At 42.5% G+C, this 24,873-nt stretch overlaps 1 protein-coding gene across 1 annotated transcript; it reads right to left on the bottom strand.

Annotated features, from left to right (window-relative positions):
- Positions 1-1,998: 1,998 nt before the first annotated feature.
- On the bottom strand, positions 1,999-24,066 carry CREG2 (cellular repressor of E1A stimulated genes 2). Its single transcript, XM_074983271.1, has 4 exons — positions 23,614-24,066; positions 20,211-20,380; positions 5,901-6,014; positions 1,999-2,146 (listed from the first exon to the last, which is right to left on the bottom strand). Exons 1-4 carry the CDS (start codon positions 24,064-24,066, stop codon positions 1,999-2,001), a joined length of 885 nt encoding a protein of 294 aa, XP_074839372.1.
- Between the last annotated feature and the right edge of the window lie 807 nt (positions 24,067-24,873).

The raw sequence follows: 24,873 nt of genomic DNA, 5'->3' as shown, positions 1-24,873 counted from the left end.
ACAGGAAGTGCAATCAACAGAGTTGTTATATTGACAATGACTGCTGTCTTCCTGTCTGCAGTAGACTCAGTATTGCCAACATCAGTTGGAAATTCTCCTAATTTTTTTTTTTGCTTAGATAAGGCCAAAGAATAATGCCCTCTTTTAATGAACTGAACCTGTATAGACTTGGCTGTGCTTAATTAGCTTCCAGTTGGTCATATAGCTCTGAGCTGTCTCTGAGCTTTTGCTAGGAATTAATGCAGAAATGCTCAGGTTCTTAGCTGATTCACCTAGTTTTTTCCTCTCAGGATTGCAGGGTGGTGGGTACTATAAGGACCTGGAGGTTCCCACTAGAAGGTATCAAAAGACCTATATATACTTCCATTACAAGCACACAAAATTCTTACAACATCTAGCTCTTACAGAGTTGCAGTAAAAGTTGTATAATATAATGGAAAGTAATAAGCCAGGTCTATGCTAGACCTGAAAGTCAATCCTAGATACACCATTCCAGCTGCGACAATTGTGTAGCTGGAATCGACATATCTAGGATCAACTTATCTGGCTGTCCTCACAGAGGGAGGTCGACAGGAGAAACTCTCCCATCAACCTTCCTTACTTGTGCTAATGAGGAATACTGGTGTCAACTATTGAGCCCTGGTAGTTGGATTTCGTGCCTCCTAACTAGGTGTGTGAAATTGAACCCCAGAAGATTGACCGTAACTGGGTTGATTCCCCAGTAAATATAGGCATACATTCCTTACAAACTGGGTAGCTAAGTAGTCACTTAAGCCATCAGACCCTTTTTAGTAAGATATGGTAGGTTAGACGGTGTAGACAATAACCTTAGTGATATATTGTAAAGTAAGCAGGGGCTGTGGACAAATAAAGCAGCTCCACTTGTCCCTGCAGGGAAAAAAAAAGGCTGTCCATTATGTACTTTGCAGTGAAGTTCTGATTTTTTTTCATACAGAGAATGAAAATGTTTTGCTTGATCATTGGACTGAAAATGCGACTAAATTATCCAGGCGTCCCTTTCAAAGACCACGTCAGAGAAACTCCCTTTTAAACCTACCTAGGGAACAGAATTAAAGGACTGGCTCAACTACTTGGCTGAACCAGTGACTGGCTATGAAGGTCTGTCTCAGGAAGGAGTTAATGAAAGTGAGGGGAGAGAATGGATGTGAAAAACATAGAACCTTAGGTTTGCAAGTAACTCAACATTTCTCATTTCTTATAATGTAAAACAGGTTTAGCAGAGACAGTGTTTTACAAAAAATTGTTGATAGGTGTAATGGTATTAACCTGTGGTGGGTCTGATTTCTTGTCTGGCCCTTTAACATGCTTAATCATCATTATGCTGATAAATGACACTGTACTGACAGCTTTGAGCTGCTTAGACTTGGACATTGCAACAACCTGCAAGGTCCACCACTCCTTCCCCTCAGTTTCCAAGCAAACTATTTAATTGGGCAATTTGGAAAAGGATGTGACTAAAACACATTCCAAAATGAGAATCTCAGCGTTAAAAGTATTAAAACACAAACTTAAAACACCTTTTTATAGTTACAACTGGGGTATTTAGCTTAAAACACCTACAAAACAATATAGTAAGTAGCAATAATACAATATACAGCAGTCATTTTGTATAGGCAAGTTGTTTTTCTGTAAACCAGAATGACACATTGAGCATATATTGTAAATGTCACATAAGTGGATGACTCTAAAAATCAAAACAAGCAGATTTAAAAAAAAATAAGCGGCATTCAAGGAGGTACGGAGCGATCTGAAATGCCAAGATTTTGTGTTAAAATGCAGAATTTATCATCCACATATCCTTTTTAATAAAAAGGTCCATATTGTTTAATTAGCATTTGCTCCAAGTAAAAAGACAGGGCCAGTTTGAATGCTTTTGGGGGAAAAATCACTGTATAATACACATCCAAAAACATGGTATTGGGAAAAAAATTTTTGGAAAACATATGAAAACTGTGAACATATATATTTTAAACCAAATCACTCTTTACTAGGAACTGCTTTGAAATACTCTTCCACTGCAATAGGGGAAACTCCTCCATACCAGTTCTGAAGCCAGATGTGCTCAATGTTCATTTTCATAAAGAACCATTCATAGTGACGAGGCCACTTCCTCATAATTGGGTGCCTGAAAAGACAAAGAATTGCAAAAATGTTGCCAAAATGCATGTCTACTGTTCTTCTTTCTTCACTGCAGTGGTTGCTAAAATTTCTTGGGCAAAAAGGACGGTTTACCTGAGTAAACCTGGACCATACCAGGCAGCATAATTTACCTATGTTCTCTCTGGCTTGCTATGAAGTTTACTCCAAACCTAAATGTGGCAGGAAATAAAAGGGCAGCAACAGTACCTAAAAAGGCTCATCATTAAAAGACAGATCTTGTCTGGCCCTTAAACTGGTAAAAAGAACTGACAGAGGTCACAAGAGCCTACAAACGGAATTGGGTCTTGCAATGTTAAGCACTGCAACAATTTACTTTGAGGCACCCAGAAAATCGCTGCAACAACAATGGGATCCACAAAGTTTGGCTAACTATACTGGTTAAATCTCTCTCGTGGGACACTTTCTGGTCTGGCAGCATCTGTGGTGCAGCACAATTTAGTTTAGCCAGATGACCACTTATCATGGGTGTGGCCAAGTTTCTAGTGGCCCCATAAAGTTTCTGTACAGTCACCAGTCCTGGCTCTCGCTGTTCTCAGAGCCCAGGAAGAAGTGGAATTGATGGTAATGCTGCTAGACAATATTGACTTCCTGTGGTTCAGCAAATTCTCTGATTTTGCACCAATCAGGTCCTGAGGGTGCTGGACTAGAAAGGTTCAACCTGTACAACAAGGTTAATAGGGAGAGATAGGTGCCTAAGAATGCAATTCACAAAAGCAGCAGGCTAGGCAAAGAGTTGCCTAAACTACCAATGGGAGATGCTGAAGCGAGGCTTTATCCCAAGCCCTTTCAATCCACAGCATGAAATCCATCTGATGGGTAGAAAAGATGTGAATAGAGATCTCCCACCTTTCAGGAGAGTGCCTTAACCACCAGGCAAAAAGTTACAAAGTGCTGGCAGTGGTACCATCATCTCAGTGCAAGAGTTTGAATGGGACTGACCTAATAGGTCAGGAGTGGGCACTAAGCAGTCCAGAATTCACCAGGGTTATCCACTGATATGCTGCCAGCATTTAGTTACTTGCATGTCTGCAGGTACAGTCACTCACAGCTCCTGCTGGCCACGGTTCACCATTCCTGGCCACTGGGAGCTGCAGAGAGTGGCAAAGAGTGAGACACCACTTCCCCCATCAGGGGCTAACCCTAGTGAACTGTGGGGCACTTATTGCTCACCACTGAAGTAGGTGATCTCTGAGTCAAGGTTGATGCTCATTGCCTATTTTCCCCAGGTTGGTGGATTGTACTGGGGATTAGATGAAGTATGGGTGTCCAGGTAGCTTTTGTGAGACAGCAGTATGCATATCCAGGGGCAGAAATGTAGGCACCTAAGAAACTTCCTCTGTAGAAACATATGCCTCCAGTGGATTTAAGTAGCTACAGAGTTAAGTGTCATCCAAGTTGAGGGTTTGCAGATCACAGAGATGCCTAGAACTGGGACTTGAATAACTAAATCTGGGGCTCAGGCACCTAAGCACCTTTGTGGATCTTGTGGCAGATCACAGACTGCAGCTGACCGGCACTTGATGGATAGGCAGCCGGGGGCAAATCAGGAGTCAACCAGCAACAGGCTGTAATTAAAGAACCTGGGGCCAGTTAAGGCCTCCAGGCTTTCTATAAAAGGCTTTCCCCAGGCACTGGGGGTGGGGGGCAGGGGTGCCCAGAAAGAAGGAGACGAGATGTTACAGGGGGAGGAGAAGGCCCCAGAGGGTAGTGGTGGGTGAAGAGGCCCAGGGAAAAGTTGCTGCTATGGGGCAGGGGTAAAAAGCCCCCACCAGCTCCCTCTTTCTATAGGGTCCCTGGGCTGGAGTCCAGGGCAGTGGGTGGGACTGGACTCCCCCACTGCTTCCCCTGGAGGGCGGACCAACTGGGGCTGAGCCCAAGCAGCTCGAGGCTGGCTGAGAGGGATCTGCTCCACCCCAAATTCAGACTGGCCTGTGATGAAAATGGCTCAGTAAAGGTAGACTGTTGCTTTTGGGAAGTCCCAGGACAACGAAAGGAGCCTCTGTGAGTCTCTGAGGCCCACAAGGAGCCACCCGCAACTGCAGAATCCATATAGGGTGGTTGAGGGCTTTGTCACAATCTATAGGGTGAGCATAGTTCCCTGTTCCAAATATGGGACAAGGAGATATGGGGGGAAGCGGGTGCCATGGGTGCTCCCAGACCCAGAGCCTTGGGAAAGTGCCTGCTGTGGGTGGTCCCAGCACACCCCCCCCCGAGGGCCTAAATATGGGACAATTTGTCCCAAACACTGGACTGTCCCATCCAATACTGGACAGTTGGTCACCTTGCGGATCTGGGACAAGGTGCTTTCATTTCTTTGGTTGGCTCACTCAAAGGTCAGGAAGATTTGCTTTCCTTATGCTTTGGGGGTCATTAGGGCTACCACTTCCCTAGCACTCTGCGAGTGCACAGCACCTTGAAGTGTCTCGAGGGAAGAGAATGGCCCATAATTGTGCCCCCAATCTATTAATCATCATACCTGGATGGCTGCATGAAGATGTTAAGCTGTACCCCACAAAGGTGTGTTAACAGCAAGTGTTGTTTCCTTGTGGAAGCACCCTGAGAAATTCAGACTGCCTCCTGGATAGCTCAGTGGTGAAGCTGAGTTCATCGCTCACCTTTTCTATGAACTGTGCCTAAGTGGCACAATCTTGTTTTGTGGCAGAGAGGAAGAGCCAAAGTACTGTACCAGTCACAGAAACCTCAGAGATGACTCTACACACTGGGAGTAAGGGAATCACCTTCAAAGTTTAGACAGAACTTTTGTCAATAATAGAACTATATACAGCAGATTCCTTTGAAGCTTGTGTTCATTGCTACTTGTCAGGCTTATGTACCTGATAGGCCCAAGTGTACACAGGTAGTCTGAAAGGCCCAGATAATTTACTGATCAGCACTGGATAAAATTGCAGTTATGGCAGAGGGAGGCAAACTGGCCTGTGGGCCACATCCAGCCCACCAGACCCTTTTGTCCAGACCCTGAGCTCACGCTTGGGAAGGCTAGCTCCCAGCCACCTCCCATGCTGTCCCCTCTGCCCCACAGCCTCAGGTCCCCTAGGGCCTGGGCGGCATGCTCACCGTGCTGCCAGCTCCAATGCTGTAGGTGGTGCAGCTCCAGGCAGGCAGTACAGCATTAGTGCTGCCAGCCCTGGTTGTCCAGGTGGTGTGATTGTGGGGCGGGGGCCCAGGGCCTGGGGAGGTCAAGGGTATGGTTGTGGGCAGGGAGTGTGGGGATTGAATAGGAGGTGGGGGTCCTGAAGCCAGGGCATAGGGAACAGGGAGGGCTTGATGGGGCTGGGAGGTCTTGAGGGTTGTTGGGGGGGTGGATAAAGGGGTTGGGGATTAGAGGGTAATTAGGAGGCATGGGGAGCAGGGTGGGTGGATAGGAGTCAGGAAGTACCAAGGTCAGGGAGCAGATGGGGTTGGATGGGGGCAGGGGTTGGTGGATGGGGTGGGGAGCAGGGGTTGGATGGGGGTGGAGGTCGGACATACTTGGCTGTTGCGGGAGGCACAGCCTTCCCTACCCAGACCTCCATATGGTTTCTGAACCCCAACGTGGGCCTCAGGCCAAAAAGGCTTGCTCGCCCCTCCTCTACAGCCTACTAAGTAACAGGAAGGCCTGTTATTCCTGGGGATCTTCAATCACAACTGCCCACCTCACTCACAATGCATTCATCTCAAAATTGTAGGTATTACTGTCTTACATGAACACATATACCGACCTAGAAAACATTGCTTGCTTGGCAAATTCCATTTCCTCTGGTGGTACCATGATCATCTGTCCTGTAAGAGTCAGTCTGGCACACCGGGGATCCTCAGGATCGATTAGGTTTTTCCTGCACACAGATCAAAAATCAACTATAATTGGTAGAGCTTGTTTTCTGCAGCAGAGACACTGAAGAAGCTATGCATATTGGCTCCATACTGTCCCCTGCGTGAATATGAGTTCAGGCAGCTGTAATAATCTAATCCCACGGCCTGATTCTGCAAATCTTTGCTCACACAAGTAGTGCTGTTCCATGGTGGAACTGTTCACCTGGGTAAGAAGTACTCAGATGAGCAAGAGTTGCAGGTTGAGGTCCATGGTTTGAAGCAAAACAGTTGTCTCTTTCTCATGAGATTGCTTAAAATAGATGCGTTGGTAGATGATACCTTCTATCTATTCAAATTAAGTGTTCATTTTTTTATGTTGTAAACTGATTTTCCATTTAGCGCTCATAGATGCTATTCTGTAGCAACAAAATTAGTGTTAGCCATCCGTGCACTGAATCAGCCTTAAAATTGTTATGTAGATCTGCAAAACAATTTTAAGGTGCCCCACGCAAGCACGTATTCTTCTCCACCCTGGTCACATCCCTATGCACAGGATTCTGGGGAGGGTTAGTGAGATGGCTAGCAGCCACACAAAGCCTAAATGGCAATAAAAATGCATGTGTCTGTAACTTGGCCACTTCCTCGTAGCCTTCTGCTGTAGACTCACCTGTTTGCTCATTTCTTCCCTAGGAATTTATTTACATCACTATATATTTTCAAGGCTAGCTACGCAAGGAAAAGAGCTAGAGTCTCGATAATTTTAAAAGGGGAACTCAGATTCTCCGTTACATTTCTAATTCATTCAAATTAGGGGGGCTCTTGACTGCTTACCAGCTCAGCCTGTACCATAATGGCATTATAATAAATCACAAATGTAGCTATGGAACTGATTCTAAGAATGTAAGTATGGCAATATTGGGTCACACCAATGATCCATCAAACCCAGTATCCTGTCTCTGAGAGAGCTCAGTTCCAAATGCTTCAGATTAGAGCAATTTTGTCATCCAGTCCCAGTTCCTGAGAGTTGGAGGTTTACAGATACCTGGAGAATTGAGGTTGCATCCCTGAGTATCTTGCCTCTGTTAACTGGTAGAAATAAGGAGTAATTCCATTGCTAGCACAATCATAAAATAAACATTGGAAGTGCCTAATCATGTGAAAAGTTGTGTGGCTTCAACCTCTGTTGGTACAAAAGCACCTGAAACTGCTCAGCCTGCTCACACTTTTGGATCCTACATAACAGCTTAGTCAGGCCCAAAGACTCACATTAAGAAGCAAGCATTGCAGTTGCTGTCCTCAGGCTATGTCTACGCTAGCTCAGAAGATCAGCCTGCTCAGGGTTGATCTTCTAAGGTTTGATTTTTGCACGTCTGGTAGGGATGTGCAAAATGGACCTCTCAGGGGTCACAGTCAATCCCTGTACTCCTTGTGAGATGTGAGGAGTAAGGGAAGTTGATGGGAGAAACTTTCCTGTCAATGTGCTTCAGTAGAGATGGCCAAGTAAGCCAAGCGCAGATAGGTTATGTCTACACTAGGCAAAGTAAATTGACTGCAGATATGCAATTTCTAGCTACAGCAATTGCTTAGCTAGAGTCAACCTAAGTGCTTTAACCTAAAGAAGAAAACTACAGTAAATTAAGCCTGTTTTGTATGCAGTTTTACTCATGCATATTGACTTGAACTCATTAGCCTGAAGTGTATGTGCAATTTGCCATTACTTTTCCCTTATAATGCTCAGTATGTTTTTGTTTCATGCTGGAAACATATGGGAGTGTTGCTGAAGCTAATTTAACATTAGCAAATTCTCCACAGATGGTAATGAAAAACTGGATAATGTGTCTAATTTTATACATAGGACCAAGAATGTAAATATGCCAGAAAATATAATGGAGGCTGATACTCAGCTGTGCCCAATAACTACTGGCAGGGTTGACCACATGAGCTGCAAAGAGGCAAAATGTTGTTCTCCTACCAGCAAGATGATTTTTCATCATCCCCGGGAGATGTTGTGCTGGCTGAGGTCAATGTGCACCTTGGCCAAGCCTCTTCCCACCTTCTACCTTCAGTGGGGGAAGGGGGAGAGACCAAGGCTGGGGCTGGGATCTTGCTCAATTTTTTTTAACTCAGCATTGGTTTATTTAAAAAATTACTATCTACAAATTTTCTAGCAACAATTTTTAGTATAAACTAGTTCAAACTGTTAAGCTGAACACCTGAAAATCTGCATTCCCTTGACTCAATTCTGAATTCAATTAAACCAGCGTAACCTCACTGAAATCAGTGGAGTTACTCCCAGTTTAGTCTAGGCTTTGAACTTTTGTCTTTAACCTTAAGATTGCATTAGCATGGTCTTATTAGTTATTTTATCTATGTAATTAGATTAGTTTTAAAAATAAGTGAAAGGAATTTTGACACACTAATTACGTACTGGTAGAAATTCAGCTCAATTAATAAGCTTTTTTCCACCTGCATGCAACTATTTGTTCATTACATACCCATCAGATATTTGGAATGGGTGTAAACTAACTGAACACTGGATAAGAGCAAATTAGTTTAGAAGTGCGTTTGTTTGATATATCTTAGTTATTTGTTGCAAGCTTCATCATGATTCTAGCATGGTGTATTTATGGAATGTGTACAAATATATACTCTTATAAGGTGTTTGTCAAGCAATGCATAAGCCCAGTTTGCCCTAGATCATGGGCGTCCAACCTTTTGGCTTGCCTGGGCCGCATTGAGTGAAGAGGAATTGTCTTGGGCCGCATATAAAATATATAATATAGTTAATGTATATAAATCACATAATAATGTTAAAAGTTTACGATCTTGTGGGGCCGCATTACTAGCTGTCCAGGGCCGCATGCGGCCCGCGGGCCACGGGTTGGACACGCCTGCCCTAGATAAAGAAAGATGTATTTTCTTGTCTGACCAGCCTGGTCACAGGGGCTACGTCTACAAGTGCACCCAACTTCGAAATAGCTTATTTCGATGTTGCGACATCGAAATAGGCTATTTCGATGAATAACGTCTACACGTCCTCCAGGGCTGGCAACGTCGATGTTCAACTTCGACGTTGCTCAGCCCAACATCGAAATAGGCACAGCGAGGGAACGTCTACACGCCAAAGTAGCACACATCGAAATAAGGGAGCCAGGCACAGCTGCAGACAGGGTCACGGGGCGGACTCAACAGCAAGTCGCTCCCTTAAAGGGCCCCTCCCAGACACACTTTCATTAAACAGTGCAAGATACACAGAGCCAACAACTAGTTGCAGACCCTGTATATGCAGCACGGACCCCCAGCTGCAGCAGCAGCAGCCAGAAGCCCTGGGCTAAGGGCTGCTGCCCACGGTGACCACAGAGCCCCGCAAGGGCTGGAGAGAGAGTATCTCTCAACCCCCCAGCTGATGGCCGCCATGGAGGACCCCGCTATTTCGATGTTGCGGGACGCGGATCGTCTACACGTCCCTACTTCGATGTTGAACGTCGAAGTAGGGCGCTATTCCCATCCGCTCATGGGGTTAGCGACTTCGACGTCTCGCCGCCTAACGTCGATTTCAACTTCGAAATAGCGCCCAACACGTGTAGACGTGACGGGCGCTATTTTGAAGTTACTGCCGCTACTTCGAAGTAGCGTGCACGTGTAGACGCAGCCAGGCAGAGGCAATGAAGGTCCATTTACAAAAAAGGAAAACAAAGCCATCAAACTAATGAGTGGGAGAGATACCTATAAGTGGAGAGGTATGAAGCTGAACGGATGAACAACTGAATCAACTGATTGTATATAATATTATTGTGTTATAAAAGCATATCAAGTAAGATCTTTTATGGAAACCTGTGATACACTGGTGATCAATTTAATAGTGAAATGTAGTAGTAGTAGGCATCCTTCAGTCTGCATAGACTATGGATTGCGCCCTTTATAGTGTCAATTGAGGACTTCATTTACAGCGTCTACTGTGACTATGAAGACCCACACGAGAGTGACAGTCCTTGCTGCATCTCTTGCAGACGTAGTGGGTGTCTGGCAAGTCCTTATTGTGCTTTCTGTGCGCTCGCTTCTCCTCTGCTAGCTGTCGGATCCTCATCTTGCCCTTCTGAAGGCCCTTGTGTAACCCCTGCCTCCATCTGCTGTGGTCGTCTGCTAGTTCTTCCCAGTTGTCCAGCTTGATGTCTAACTCTCTGAGGTCTCTCTTGCAGACATCTTTGTAGCGCAACTGGGGGTGTCCGGGAGGTCTTTTGCCAGAGGCTAGCTCACCATACAGGATGTCTTTTGGAATCCTTCCATCATTCATCCTGTGGATGTGGCCAAGCCAGCGGAGCCGACGCTGCCTGAGGAGGGTGTGCATGGTTGGGATTCCAGCTTGCTCGAAGACGGCGGTGTTGGTCACTCTGTCCTTCCATATTCCAAATGTAGGCACTAATACAATATGATGAATTCTGGAGACTCACTGATATGCTTTATAACTGCAGATCTTAACCACAGGTGCAGGGTCTCTGGGAGGGGGGCAGGCATAAGCAGGTCACAAGGGCGTCCACTAAGCTAAAGCTAGCATTAGACTCAGTGGGGCCCAAGGTAGGAAGCTGAAGGCCCATTGCCCAGGGCTGAAGCCAAAGCTGAGGCTTTGTCTACACCAGAGCATGAAATTGATTTTAAGACACCTAGCTTGATTTTACAATATGACTGTCTTCACTGCAAATACCGCTAGGTCGATTATAAGGGGTGCTAAGGTCAACTTTCTTGTGCCACACCTCTGAGGTAGTATAATGCTAAATTTGAATTTAAATGGTCAAATTAATGATAGTGTGGGAAAAAACATTACTTTAAATCAATTTTTTTGGCTTCCAGAGGTATCCCACAATGCCCAGAATGTGTATGTTATGGCCGCTTTCCCAGGTGCACAGGAAGTTCAGGAAGCTCAGGAATTTGAATTCATTTTCTTCCTGACCACCATGAATAGCACACCTCAGGAGCACATCTCAGGAGTGATCACATCCAGCCATCATGAATTCTCAGGGTTCTAGTTCTGATAGAGTTCTCATGGTTGCAAAAAGAGCAACAGCATGGAGCCATCAGGAGATCCAGGATCTCATTTTTGTGTAGGGTGATGAATCTTTGCTGAGCAAATTGTAAGCCAGCAAAAGAAATGTGGACATTTATGGGAAAATATCCCAGGGCATGATGGAGAAAGAGTACGTCAGGAACACTCAGCAATGCCAGGTCAAAATCAAGGAGCTCAGGGAAAATTATCAGAAGGGGAAAGAAGTCAACGGGCAATCTGGGACATCTCCTAAAACTTTCCACTTTTACAAGCAGCTTGATCTGATTCTTGGAAAGGACCCAACCACAGTCACGAAGAATTGCATGGACTCCTCAGGAGACAATGCTCAGCTCTCCAGTGAGAGCAGCAAGGGTGAGTAGGAGATAGAGGCCTTTGAGGAGGAAGACTCTAAGAGTCAAGAAATTCAGTAGATGGCCAAGGAAGCTGGTCCTGCCAGCCAGGAGCTCTTCATCACCCTACAGCCTCATCAACGCTGGATGCTCTGGAGTCCAGCAATGCTGGAGAGGGCTCTTCTGGTGAATATATTTTTAAACTGCTACAAGCAGGTTGCAGCTGGGTTGGGGCAGAGGATTACTCCTGTTGAGCATATATTGTTTTAAACTGCTACAAGCAGGTTGTAGGTTGGGTGCGGTGGATCTATGCCCCTAAAACAGCTTGTTAATATTTCTGGGGATGAAGCACTTCTCCTTCTCGGAGATTTCCATAAAGGTCTCAGACAGGTATTTTTTTATTTTTCGCATGAGGGTTTTAGGGATGCCCGATTTATGCTGGCTTCCATGATAGCACACCTTGACACGCCAAGTCACCAGTAAGTAATCTGGAATCATGGCGCCACACAGAATTCTTGCAAATTTTCAGCCCTGTGGTGGCAGAGTATGAACATATTTTCTTTTTCACTCTCTGTTACTATTAGGAAGCTGATGTCTCTGTTTGCAACCTAGAAGAAGCATGGGAAGTGTATAGTCAAGCAACACCATTGATAGTGTGCACTTTGTAGAGAGGTTATCTTAATTACAGTATTTATTAGGTTTGAGGAGAGGAAAGAATTGATTTACCCAGTTTTTCTGCTTCTGGTGGGCAAACTTTGCATTCACAACACTTGATTCTGTCAGCCAGTTGTTTATGGTCAGCATAAGGGAGAATGCTGCACACTAAAGCATTCACTTCATTCCAGTCCTACAGAAAGGAACCATCTCCTTTTAAGCACTAAAAGAAGCTGTAACTTTTGAACAGTGTATAGCAAAATCCATATATTGATAAAATATCTAAGACTTACACAATGCGCTGAGATGCACACCAAGAAATATTTTCATTTTCCACTCATTTCGCTCCATTCCATTTTCACCCTTGTTGGGTCAAGGTTCAAAAATGACTCAGAACAAAAAGTGCCGCAACCTTTCCAAGGTGAAGTGCCAAAATTTTACTTTTTGACCTCTGTACAGTCCGAGTTCCAGTGATACTTGTGAAGGTTACTCATAGTCCTGCTTACAACAGCTTCTTTGATAAATAAGTTATGATGCAGAGCTTTACTATTTAGGTGGTGGTTGGTAGAATTAGCTGATCTTTTGTTAATCCACAGGCAGCACGGCTTAGAGCAAGCTCCTGGCTGCATGGGACTGCTTGGCATCCATGCCAGTAGTTGCTGACCTCTGACTTAAAATATTTCTTGCATAAGAGTACACCCAACATTAGTCACTGCAGTGATCACCCAAGTTTTCACTGGAGAATTTCCATCCAAAAATTAGCCAGATCTAAATCTGACAAAACTGTAAATCATGGTACCCACAGAGATTTAGTTAGAGGTAAACGCCAAAGCTTAGGGCCCTGCTTCTACTAATAATGTTCTGTCTCTTGCATACAGATGTTCAACTCTAGTGACTGGTTTTTTTAGTATTATTAGTCACTTCCACTTGGCTCGAACAGACCAACATTTCAGGTGAGGATCACCAGGTTAATTTCTACATGGGATATATATTCTACACCACAGGATTTTATTTTCTGGAGTCTACAGAGGGAAATGTTATGCCATCAGATAATTACCACAGTTGTGTATTTAAACACAAAACACTTTGATTTTATATTTAGAAAAGCACCAGCTATGTGGTTTATATGTATTATGTGCCATCATAATTCAACACTGCAGGATTTGAAACAAAGTCTGTATTAGCATTACTAATGTGTGTGGTATGAACATTGGACAAAATCTCTATTGAAAGCAAAATTCATAATCTGAAAAGCTGCTGCTAGCCATTGGTTTGATACTGCAGGGTGTTACTGCCCTTCCTTCCCCCGATTTAGACAACAAGAATGTTCTTTCTTAGTTCAAAGCCTGCAAAGACAGTTAAAAGGCATCTTTATTTTTGGATGCGGAGCCTTCCATTTTAAATCAAAAGAAAGTCACGAGGTTAAAGAAAAGAATGAAAAATAGCCTTTTTTGTCCTGAACTGGTTTGTGTGTTTGTTGTATGTCCGTTCTAGTCTCCACATCGCTGAGATGAACTTGGTCCTTAAATGATTTTTAATTGAAGTTTAAGTGCCCTTGGTGTGCTTGGCTTTCTTTGTTCTTATAAATAGTAATTTTCTGCAGCTGAACTACTAATGTAATGCCAATTAAAAAAAACCACAACCTCCAGAAGTAATCCTGGCAATTATAGTCTGGGAAACCTAACTTCAGTATCAGGTAAATTTCCTGAAGCTATAATAAAAAACAGAAGTCTCAGACACATACAGATGAACACAGTATGTTGACAAGTCAACATAGTTATTGTAAAGAGAGATACTGCCTCATCAATCTACTGGAATTCTTTGAAGATGTCAACAAACGTGGACAATGGTGACAGTGTGTTTGGATTTACAGAAAGGCTTTGACAAGGCCTCTCACCAAAGATTCTTAAACAAAGTAAGCAATCATGGGATAAAAGAAAAGATCCTCTCACAAATCAGTAACAGCAACGAAGGGTCCTGTGGCACCTTATAGACTAAGAAAAGTTTTGAGCATGAGCTTTCATGAGCACAGACTCACTTCATCAGATGCTGGTCTTGGAACTCTCACAAATCAGTAGATGGTTAAAAGATAACTAGATAAATAAATTAGGAATAAACGGTCAGTTTTTATAGTGGAAAGAGTTAAATTGTGGAATCTCCAGGATCGGTATTGTAACCAGTGCTGTTCAACATATTCATAAACTATTTGGAAAATGGGATAAACATTGTGTTGGCTAGGTTTTAAGATGATACAAAATAACTCAGGAGAGTTAAGTCTAAAGGTGACTGTGAAGAGTTACAAAGGGATCTCACAAAATAGGTGACTAAGTAAGGAAATGGCAGATGAAATTCAGTATTATAAAGTTATGCACACTGGCAAACAATTCCAATTATACATATAAAATGATGGGGTCTAAATTAGATGTTCCCACTCAAGCACGACATCTTAGAGTCATCATGGATTGTTTTCTGAAAACATCTGCTCGATGTGCAGTGGCAGTCAAAAGCATAACAGAATAGTAGGAACCATTAGTAAAAGGATTGAAACCAAGACAGAAAATGTCATAAAACCACTCTATAACTTTCTGGAATGACTACAACTTGGATACTGCATGCACTTCTGGTTGTCCCATCTCAAAAAAAAAAAAAGTCACTGCCAGAAGACAGGATACTGGATACTGAGCTAGACAGACACTGGTTTGAGCTGAGACAGTCATTCATAAGGTCTTATGAATTACATGATTAAGCAATGAATGTTGTATGGAAAACAGCTACAGCCAAATTTATGGAAACCATCAACAGTCCACTGAAAAGAGGATCAAGGCATTAGGTAGTTTCAGTAAACAGAGAAAGAAATAGATCTTGGTTTACTAGACTGGAATTTTCTATCATGCTTATTTAAGTGTAAGGAAAACAATAATTTAGAGGTATATTTCACATGCTGCATGGTGATGATAATAGGTTTCATAGATAACTTTCCAATTTAGTTATGTTTGCTGGATAGATCTTTAAATATGGATTTTACATAAGAGTTACTAAAGTGTTTATTATGAATGTGACTAAAGATGGACGACATAAATACGAGAAAGGTAAAGGTGTTCCTGTGGTACAGAATTGGGACCTGAATCTAACTTCTGCAAAGATCCTGGATGTGGGATTCAGGGTTTCTGTGGAGGTCCATCTGTAACAAACACATTTGCCTTTCACTCAGTTTTTATAATTTGGCTTCCTGTATTTACTAATTGTCAGGTACTTACACCAAATTCAAGGTTTGCCTGAATGTGTGCTGCTGAATTTGTGGCATTGCATTCCTTTGCATGTGAACAGACTGTATTGTGACCTCACAAATACAGGATTATGTGGATCAAACAGAAGCCTTGTTCAAAACACCAGCATTTAACATAGTAGGAAAAGGGAAACAAATAACATGATTGACCTAGAAAAGTGCTTATTGTCAGAATGTTCTTTTCTCCTAATTTAGGAGGTCAGTAATAGGCCCTGCTGCTGGACACACCTTTGCATGTGCTTAACTGGACTTCTGTGGGATTACTCACACGCTTAGATGTTTGCAGGATCAAGGCACAAGGAAGGCCTGGTACTTTGCAGCTCATCTGTCAGTCTTAAAACAATGGTATTTTGGATCTGTTTTTTGCTTCTTTATCTAAGGCCCAATCTTGCGCCTACTAAATGTTGTGGGAACAGCATCAGGCCCCTTCTCATTTTCTGTAGAGTGGGCTATTATATACTACTTTATTCCAGAAATTGCTTTTCGCCATGAAATTTTTCTTCCCTACCTACAGACCCTGTTCAGAATACATCTCCTTTTCAACTGGCATCCTCTGAAGCTACCTGTTAATGGTATTCCAGGCCATCAGGGAGTGCTCCAAAACTAATGCAGCCTGTATCCTTCTGGGAAGTGGAAATATTTTCATCAGTGTTGGGCTATCTAGATTATAATCACAACGTACTGCTATTAGCCGCTAGTAGGATGGTTCCATTTCCCTCATTCTTGCAGGATTAGAAGCTTTGTTTCTGTTATTAGCTTAACTTTGAGTGTTTGAAAGTCTCTTTCCAACTGAATAGTTGTGACTGTGAAATCAGTAAATTAGATACCAGTTTGAGATGTGAACACACATCATCTGGTGTTTGTTAGCTATAAAGAGCCTACTGAGATGTCAGCTCTGTTTTGGTGATAGGACAGGAAGAGATGTATTCTGTATAGAATAACTCAGAAATAATACTTAGTAAGGTGCCAACTATTCCTGAAAGCTTTGATAGCTTTCAAGTTTTCTTTAGTTTCTATGTCTGTCTTGGGGTATGTATGTACTCTAATTGAATTCTGCATGCAGACAAGCTAGAGGACCAAATTAATTGCTGGCATAGGTGGGCACAACCTCTCTCATGAATCCACTATCTATCTATCTATGTATCTATCTATGTATCTACCTATCTACCTATCTATCTGAGTACATGTGTCTGTGAGTCTGCTTTACTGTGTGTCTGTGAGTCTGTTAGTTCAAAAACTCTTCCTGAACTGTAAGAGGTAGGACCAGCAAATTTACTATGCAGCTTCCTCTTACCCAAACTGAAAGCAAAGTCAGGGGTTTGTTATGCCAGGAAAATGGGAAGTGCCTGGAACCCAATGGTTTTGCAGAACATGCAAAGGAAGGGGCATAGAGAAGGCATGACATACTTTAGGCTTACCACTGGGGACAGCAAGCACAGGGAACAGCAATATTGCAGAATGACTACTGGGCACAGCTGCAACAGAAAAACAGTTACAACTTGGGGACAGGGCTCTCCACCCTGCCAGCCATACAGACAGGGTGAGTGCCCCCTGAGCAATGCTAGGTAAATCTGATGGCTTAGTAGAATTGTTCCTCAGCTCTAAAGTAAATGCTACCCTAAACTGAGAGAACTTCTGTGCAAGATACCGTATATTAAAACCATGTACCATTCCTCTCACTATTTCACTAGCTGTCATGAGAATTCTGAGCTGATGGACATTGTAGGCTGTGTTTGGCTAGTAGGTTTTGCCTCTGAGATGGAGCAAGTGTAGCAAAGAAGAAAACTCCCTGCATATAAAACAACCCACCCACTTAAAACCTTGCACCAAGAAAGGTAGGTCCTAACCTTTCGATGATACCAACTGTGTGGGGAGAGCTGGGTAGCTTGAGGCCATAGACACTTGTGCAGATATTGCTCTGCTATTTACGTGTCACTGTCCAAATATCTCCTTTTGACAGGCGATATCTGTAATGTCAGCTCAGAAGAGCCTATGGTATGAGATTCCCACCAACATCACTGCCAATAGTAGAGTTAGTACTAGTACACATAGAACACTTTGCACAAACAGCATGGAAGGCCCCAGGTCTCCTATGATTTGTGCTTGTGGAATTGGCCCCAGAAGCTACACCCAGATGCAGACCTGTGGAGCAGTATCCAATGTCTTATTTTAATGTCTAGCTCTTATGTAGGTTGAGAGAACTTTAGAAACATGAACCGAGTGTAAACCAATCAGGGGTTTCTTTGTGTATTTAAAGACAGTCCTACAGTATGGATAGCATGTACGGTCTTGGTTATCTCAGTTGGGGAATGACTTTGAAACGTAACAAAAACCATTAAAATACCATCGCTGCCAATCAGGTTCCAGGAACACATACCTACTTATCACTCAGGGTGTACAGTTACAGATGTGGAGGTGACAGCTGGCTCTTATCAGGGATTATTTTTCTAGCCCATAAGGTAAAATCACCGTTGACTCTTCTCACACACGGAAAGGAAAGGAATTATTGACTCCCACTTCCCAAATTCCTAATTGCTTCCTTGGTGCAAAAGCCACTACAAATTCTTTGGCATTCCTGAGGCCAAAAAACCCAATGGTGACTCTTCAACTTCCAACCTTTCCCATTTCCCCTCACAACTTGTTCAGACCAGTTTTACATTGTTCATACAGGTGGAAACTCTCTACTCCGGCCCTCTCTGGTTTGGCAACAGCCATAATCCAGCATGATTTTAGTTAGCTGGACAACCACTTACCATGAGTGTGGCTAAGTTTCCTGCAGTCCCATAAAGTTCGTTTACAGTCACCAGTCCTCGCTCTCAATAGTCTGTGCTGCTATTTAGCTGTAATTTACCCCTGAATGTCTCCTAAGAGCCCAGTAAGCAGTGGAAGTGTTAGTAATGCTGCTAGACAATATTGATCTCCCATGGTTCAGGAAATTCTCTGGTTCAGCACTGGCTAGGTCCTGAGGTTGCTGGACTTGAGAGATTCAACCTGTACTACAGCTGTGCAAATGGGGAATGTCAGGAATAATGTAAAATAAATGGATTGTAATATCCATATGCAAAATGCAAGGAGTGTCATAATGGTTTGAGTATCAGTGTTCATACTCAATACAATAGTAACGTTCCCATTTTAATTTACTTGCAACTGATGGGAAACTTTTAAGCTTGCCACAGAATACAGCACCAGAGCACTACAGGCACTAAAGAGCCCTGCTGCAGAATTTCACTTCTATTGGCTGCAGAGTATACATGACCTTGATCACAAGAGAGAGCAGCATCAGAGGAATCAGCATTAAAAGGAAAATGGCACAGGTCACTTTTAGTACCTCAAATAACTAATAGTTACTGAATAAGAATATAGATGTGAAGTTTCAAAGGTTCTTCAGTATGCCTATAAGCTGTCAGTAATCCTTCTGACTGCTGCCTATGGACTGGTAAGTCCTAAGCTGGTGTTAAAATCTGAAAACCCAGATCACATAAAGTTAGGGTCTGTAGTCCATATTTAGGCACCTAAATTGGAGGCCTGATCACCTGAACTGCTAATCACCAGCCGCTCTCATTGCCATCAGTGGGAGGTGCTGGATGTCCAGTGCCTTGGAAAATTAGGCCACTTATTTAAGTGTTATGACAGGAGCCAAGCTTTAGTCATCAAGTTTTGAAACTTGGTGACGATATTCAGCTTACCATTTAAATGCATGAGAAGGCGTGAAGAGTGAAAATGATCTGATTTGTTATTTCCTTGAAAAAGGTTTGATTCTGATATGTACACTTTAAAAATGATGAATTTAAAAATGCAATCAAATGTTTTTAGAGAAAGGACAGTGTTGTCCATACAGTGACTTTAAAATTCCCCTGAATTTTCTCAAAGGGTGAGCTACATTTTCTCTCTTAATGTCCATCAGGTCATCAGGATGGAAGCCTTCACTTTGACTGTGAAGATATATTACGATACTAAAACATTGTTAATGATACTAGACTGACTCCTGTCCTCTGAAAGTAGCTGTAATACCACTAAGTCAATGGAGTTCACCCTGGTTCTGAACATGTCTCTTGCTCTCTGTAGTTAGTTGTAGATATTAGATTGTGGTATCCAACCAGTTCTGAAGCTACTATAGACACTATAGTGGCTATTGCTATTGCAAAGTAGCCACATTATTCTGCAAATATAACCACCCTCAACAAGCCAAATAGCCACATGTGGCTAGCAACTTGTGTGTTGGACACCACAGTTAAAATATACTTCATATTTCAGCTTTCCTTTAAGTGATTGTGCTGACTCATTTCTCTTATAATACACAGCAAACCTGAGGAAAGTCTGGCTTTTGCTGGGAGCCAAAATAACCTCCATCCAGCCTCGAAGCAGGAAGCCACAAGGATGGCATAAAGCCACCATTGCTCCTTCATGTCGGATGTAACAATCAGGCTGAAAGGACCCACTGAATTCACAGTGCTTTGGATCAGACCTAGGCATTAGGAACACAAAAAAACAGAGGTTCCCAAAACTGGAGGTCAATTTTTAAAATTTATGACCTAAAAAATTAACCAGATCTGGAATGCATGTTTGTCAAAACAGTGACTAGAATCCCTTCCAATTGCTCCTTCCTGTCCTTCCTTCTCTCCCTTGTACAGTCCCTCGCTCTCCTTCCTAAAACTGGGACATCCTAAAACTCCTGTCCAAAACTGAAATGCGTATTTGTCAAAGCAGTGATTGGAATCTGGAATTTCTTGTCTCATGTTCCCAAGTTTAGACCATGCCTCTGTCTGTGTTGCTTCGGTTTAACCCAAATTATTTAAAATGATGTTGTATTCACAATACTGAAATGTAAATGCTGTCAGAAATCAATGTTTTTATTGAAAGCTATGTCAGAAAGACAGGCTGCTGGTACCTGCAGAAATCTCCTTCTGCCTCTGGCAATGTCAGAGATGCCATGGAGTTCTCCATCAGATCTGTCACAGCGTTGTCCTTTGAAGTTACATAAAAGAAAGGTATTCCAGTGCTGTTATTGATGGGCCCATCGCTGACTAGTAAACAATTCCCAAATGGCACTCCTTGGATCTGAGAAAATTAATACAGTCACTGCTTTCAAACTTTGAACTTATAGATTGTACACAAAAATGGGGACTTACCCAAGGTCAGTAGCAGAAATGGGAATAGAACCTGTTCTGTATCCCAGTTTTCATTCTCGCTGCTAGATCACACTGCTTTCTAAACTAGATTCACTTATCATACTGTTATGGCAATTCCTACCTCCTCTCCTCCAATGACATGGGGAACTCCTTTTCTTTATGTTATCAATGATTTAACAGAAACTAGCAAGTACAAAAACATGCATGCCTTAAAAAACAATTGTGAAAGCATCTGCCCCAGGTGGCACTGGTATCTCTTCTCAGGAAACTAAAACAATTCATTTTCCAATTCAGGTTTTGATTCAGCTGGATTTCAGCCACCGCTGCACTGAACTTTTAACCTTGCTTTGAAATGTGGCCACATTGGCTCACCATACTATGGTAGAAAGCATTTTAGCTAGAACTATGTTTGAAGATTAACCAAATTTAAACATGGTCCCAGATAGCTCAGCATGTAGCAAATCAAACAGCAAAACTTCCATTGACGTGCATGAGGACAGGAGTAGGACCTAATGTGCCAGTTTTTCAAAAGTTGGCTCTCCCCTCCCCTGACTTGCACACACACAGTGGATATTCTGTGTGCGAAAGTTTTGAACCTACTTTTTGGAAAGGTGACCCTTTGTTCATGGCCTTATTGTCTTGGAATGACAAATGATAATTTTCTCTGTAACATGTTAGTTGTACCATGTCTCTCATCCCATTAGAATGACAGGAGTGGATCTAGCCATGGTACTGGATTTTTTGGTTTTATTTTTAATATGGCTTCAGGTGTGGAATTCCAAATGGCCAATCAGATATTAGAGATTAAAAAAAACTATCACTATATTGAATCAATTTGTATAACAGGTGTTTGTAGCAAAACTAAGTTAGATATGAGTACTTACTGAGAAGACCATGGATGATACTAACCTGGATCGCATGCTTTCTGTTTTTGACGTTTAGATACATTCCATACTGCCAATAAGGAATATTTTTTTACAGACACATAACTAGGAAACCAACCAATCTCATTAAAAGTTATAAAATTAAAACTAGCAATTGCTTTAGTAATTTCAATCACTTAAATTTGAGTCTTCCATATCTATTTAACTTTACAGTCCACATTCAAAGAGGAACTGTGTGTCTAGTCCACGTAACTCAAAATTCACAGCATAACCATCATACCCATGAATCACATGTTTTATTAGGAATTGTTTTTGCTATTACTTGTGTATTATAATTACATACAGGAAACTGCACATATTGCATTAAGGCGGTAATTTCATCAAAGGTTTCTTATGAGAGTATAAACCATAACAGCAAGATCACATGATTTAACAGAGTATTTGGAACTCTAACATGGGAATTAGAGACTTCAAGTGTACACCTGGGAATATTTTGTTAATGATCTTTTTCTAGCTTCTGACACTTTGCATTTCACAAATTGTCAGGCAGCTGCTTCCTTAATAACGAGCGTTTCCAGATGTTTTACTGCTGTTAACTTTTACTTTTTTATATATATAAAACTAAAAAATAAATCCCTAATTTGTGGATACTGTAACAAGAGAATTAATATTAAATTCACTTTTCTTATGTCAATTTTATTGAGAAGAGATATACATTTTTAATTTATTTTCAAAATTACTTCAGTTAAAGACCCAAGCAACACTGGTGCATCTGCTACTGTGTTAGTAGTATTGAAAGCTATATACAATTCAAACCCCCCCGCCACCTTTATTTTATATGTGTTTTTCACCTGGAAAAATAATAGTCTAGATTCTGCAGTGTTAACCAACTGCTCAGCATCAAACCACTAACAAAATGACCCTGAAGTGGGTGCAGATGGTTCAGGTCGGATCATTCCCATCAGTAGCATATCTATGGATAGGCAATATCCCACCCACACATTTCCTTACAGATATGGCTTTGGTTTTGATGAGCTAAAGTCTTTGTAAAATTGCCCAGTAGGACGCACCATTAAAAAAAATCCAGTATAAATGTACTTGAACTTTGCATTAAAGTGGCCCAGCATGGGCACAGGGAGCTGGGATTTGATACCAAAGCGCCGCGGAGCCAGCGTGACATGGGCAGAGGGAGCCTGGCTCTGCTTCTGGACCCCAACAGAAATGGCCTGACCTGGGAAGGAGTCTGACTCTGGTTGTGGAGCTCCACAGAGCCACCCCATTAGTGGGAGAGGGAGCCGGGCTCTGTTCCCAGAGCCCCACAGAGCCAGCCCCAGCACAGGAAGTGGAAGCCAGCCTTTAGTCTCAGACCCCCATGGAGACAGTCTGACGTGGGCAGAGGAAGCCATATTTAGGTAGGCCCGTATATTAAATGGATGGGCCGCAGCCTTCCTACGCCCACCCTTGGCTATGCCATTCACCACCCCTGCATACAGGCATATCTTCAAATGACATAAAGCCAGTGCAACAGCTTCCACACTCCTCCCTAGGGCAGAGAGTGTGACGGAATCCAAAGGAATGCAGCTGGCATACCTTTATAGCCTGCTGATCCTTGATGGCTATGGCATCCCTTCAGGGCCTGTTGACAGCCAATATTTCTTATAGCAGGCTTTAGGCTGCTCTGGATCATGGCGAGGAACCAGATGGGCATACAGCCAGCTCAGGACTGGGGAAACACAAAGGCCTCCTTCCATACTGTAATGTGTGTGCTCCACTGTGATCTCGCCCAATGTTTTTTTCTCTTCTTTTCTGCATCTTTTCAGGAGGTGCTGTTCTTTAGCATCTCTCTTCTGTGCTGTGAGCATGGTTTCTGTTCCTAGAAATCTTTTGCAGAGAAGCAACGCTGTGAATGGTGCCTAAATATGTTGCATTAGCACTGTTGTTTTACAGACTGATTAAATAAGATTACTGACAGCTTTTATTATCTGTATATTTTGTAGCTGACATCAGTACTTGATTATAAGACAGTAAATATTTTCTCCACAACAGTGCTGAGATGCTACTCTGTAGTTTTACATGATAATAAATTTGCTAATGCCAGTAAAGAATTTGTCTAATTTATATACCAAATACTTTCCCAAAACAGATTATTTACTGACCTTTACAGAACAGTAAAATACAAGCAAACAATATGCAAGCCCCTTCCCACTGTTAGGGGGTAAATAAATCTAGTATTCAGAGAGAAATCACAATGTCTAGCAGAGAATGTGATTTACAGTACCTTTTCCTGGATGGACTCCGTAGCCAAGAAGCCCCAGCTGTTATAATGGGTCAGGAAACGGGCAGTTCTGATTGCCTGCTCCTGAGGAGTAATGCTATCTGTCCCTTTGACACTCTCTTTCCTGTAGGAAAACATCCTAGATGGAGAGGAGATTTGCTTGGATCTCCCAGCCACTGGCCTTGACCTCATTACCCCATCTTCTTTGTAAACAGAGGCTGGGTAGCTCTGCTTCCAGATGCTAGTCGTATCTTCCAGAAGTGCAGGGAGAGCTTCCTCGGTTGAGGAGCTGTCCAGTTCTTCCTCCACCTCATTGGTAACTGACCAGGAAACTGAATTGACTATCACATATCCACAAGCAGGAGATAGCATCACACTGCACCACAGAATGCAGGCAAGCCAGGATATTGGCATAGTCCCTTTCCTCAGCTGTATTTGACAGCAGCACACAGACATTTTGAAATAAACACTCCACGCCAAGATCCACACTGAACCTTGCAAAGCACAAACCTTTGGAATGATAGCAGCACCCTCCTGTGGTGAAAACTGGCTCAGAGATGGATTAGATTCAGTTTACACTCTTACTAAAAAGCATCAATAACGTCTATAATCTCCCTGCAAAGACACTCAACGCTGCCACCTAAAACAAAAGCTTAGGTAATATTGCTAAACGTAACAAGCTGGCTAAAAATAGTTCAGCATGAAAGTATTTATCAACAGTCTACTGAACACGCAAGAAATGTGTTATAATTTCTACAAAATAATTCTTCTCTGCCAAAAGTCTAGCTATGACAAGGTAAGGTAGGTAGCCACTTCAGTCATGCCAAATATACCTTCTCACACCTGTCATACCACTAATTTAGTGGAATTTTACAGGGCATAGATCAGTGTGGAAATTGTCCTACCTTATTAGATTTGCTTATGTTTCCCTTGTTAATTGGTATGCTACCAACTAAGGCCCTGATCCTACAAAGATTGAGCACCTGCTTAACTTTATGCACTATGATTAGTTCTATTAAGTACAGGCATAAATCTTTGCAGGATTGGAGCTCAACATCTGTACTTTATTTTTATGTAATAATGTACTACAGGCTGAACTTCTCTAATCCAGAACTCTCTCATCTGGCAAATTGTAATCAGGCATGATTTTAGTTAGCTGGATGACCATTTATCACAGGTGTGGCCAAGATTCCTGTGGTCCCATAAAGTTTGTTTACAGCCACCTGTCCTGGCTCTCAGTGTTCTGTGCTGCTATTTAGCTGT

The sequence above is a fragment of the Carettochelys insculpta genome, chromosome 1 (assembly GCF_033958435.1).
Source record: "Carettochelys insculpta isolate YL-2023 chromosome 1, ASM3395843v1, whole genome shotgun sequence".
Lineage (NCBI taxonomy): Eukaryota > Metazoa > Chordata > Testudines > Carettochelyidae > Carettochelys > Carettochelys insculpta.
Note: the sequence above shows the minus strand (reverse complement) of the source record. Positions and strands in the feature narration are given on the sequence as shown.

Bases quoted from the DNA above. Each gene is read 5' to 3' on its own strand.
- CREG2 (XM_074983271.1), bottom strand. From the start codon at position 24,066: ATGTCTGTGTGCTGCTGTCAAATACAGCTGAGGAAAGGGACTATGCCA. The intron at 20,381-23,613 runs GTACTGTAAATC...TAATTTTCTCAG, and splicing joins CGGAGTCCATCCAGGAAAAG to ATCCAAGGAGTGCCATTTGG. The intron at 2,147-5,900 runs GTCGGTATATGT...TTGTCTTTTCAG, and splicing joins AAGCAAGCAATGTTTTCTAG to GCACCCAATTATGAGGAAGT.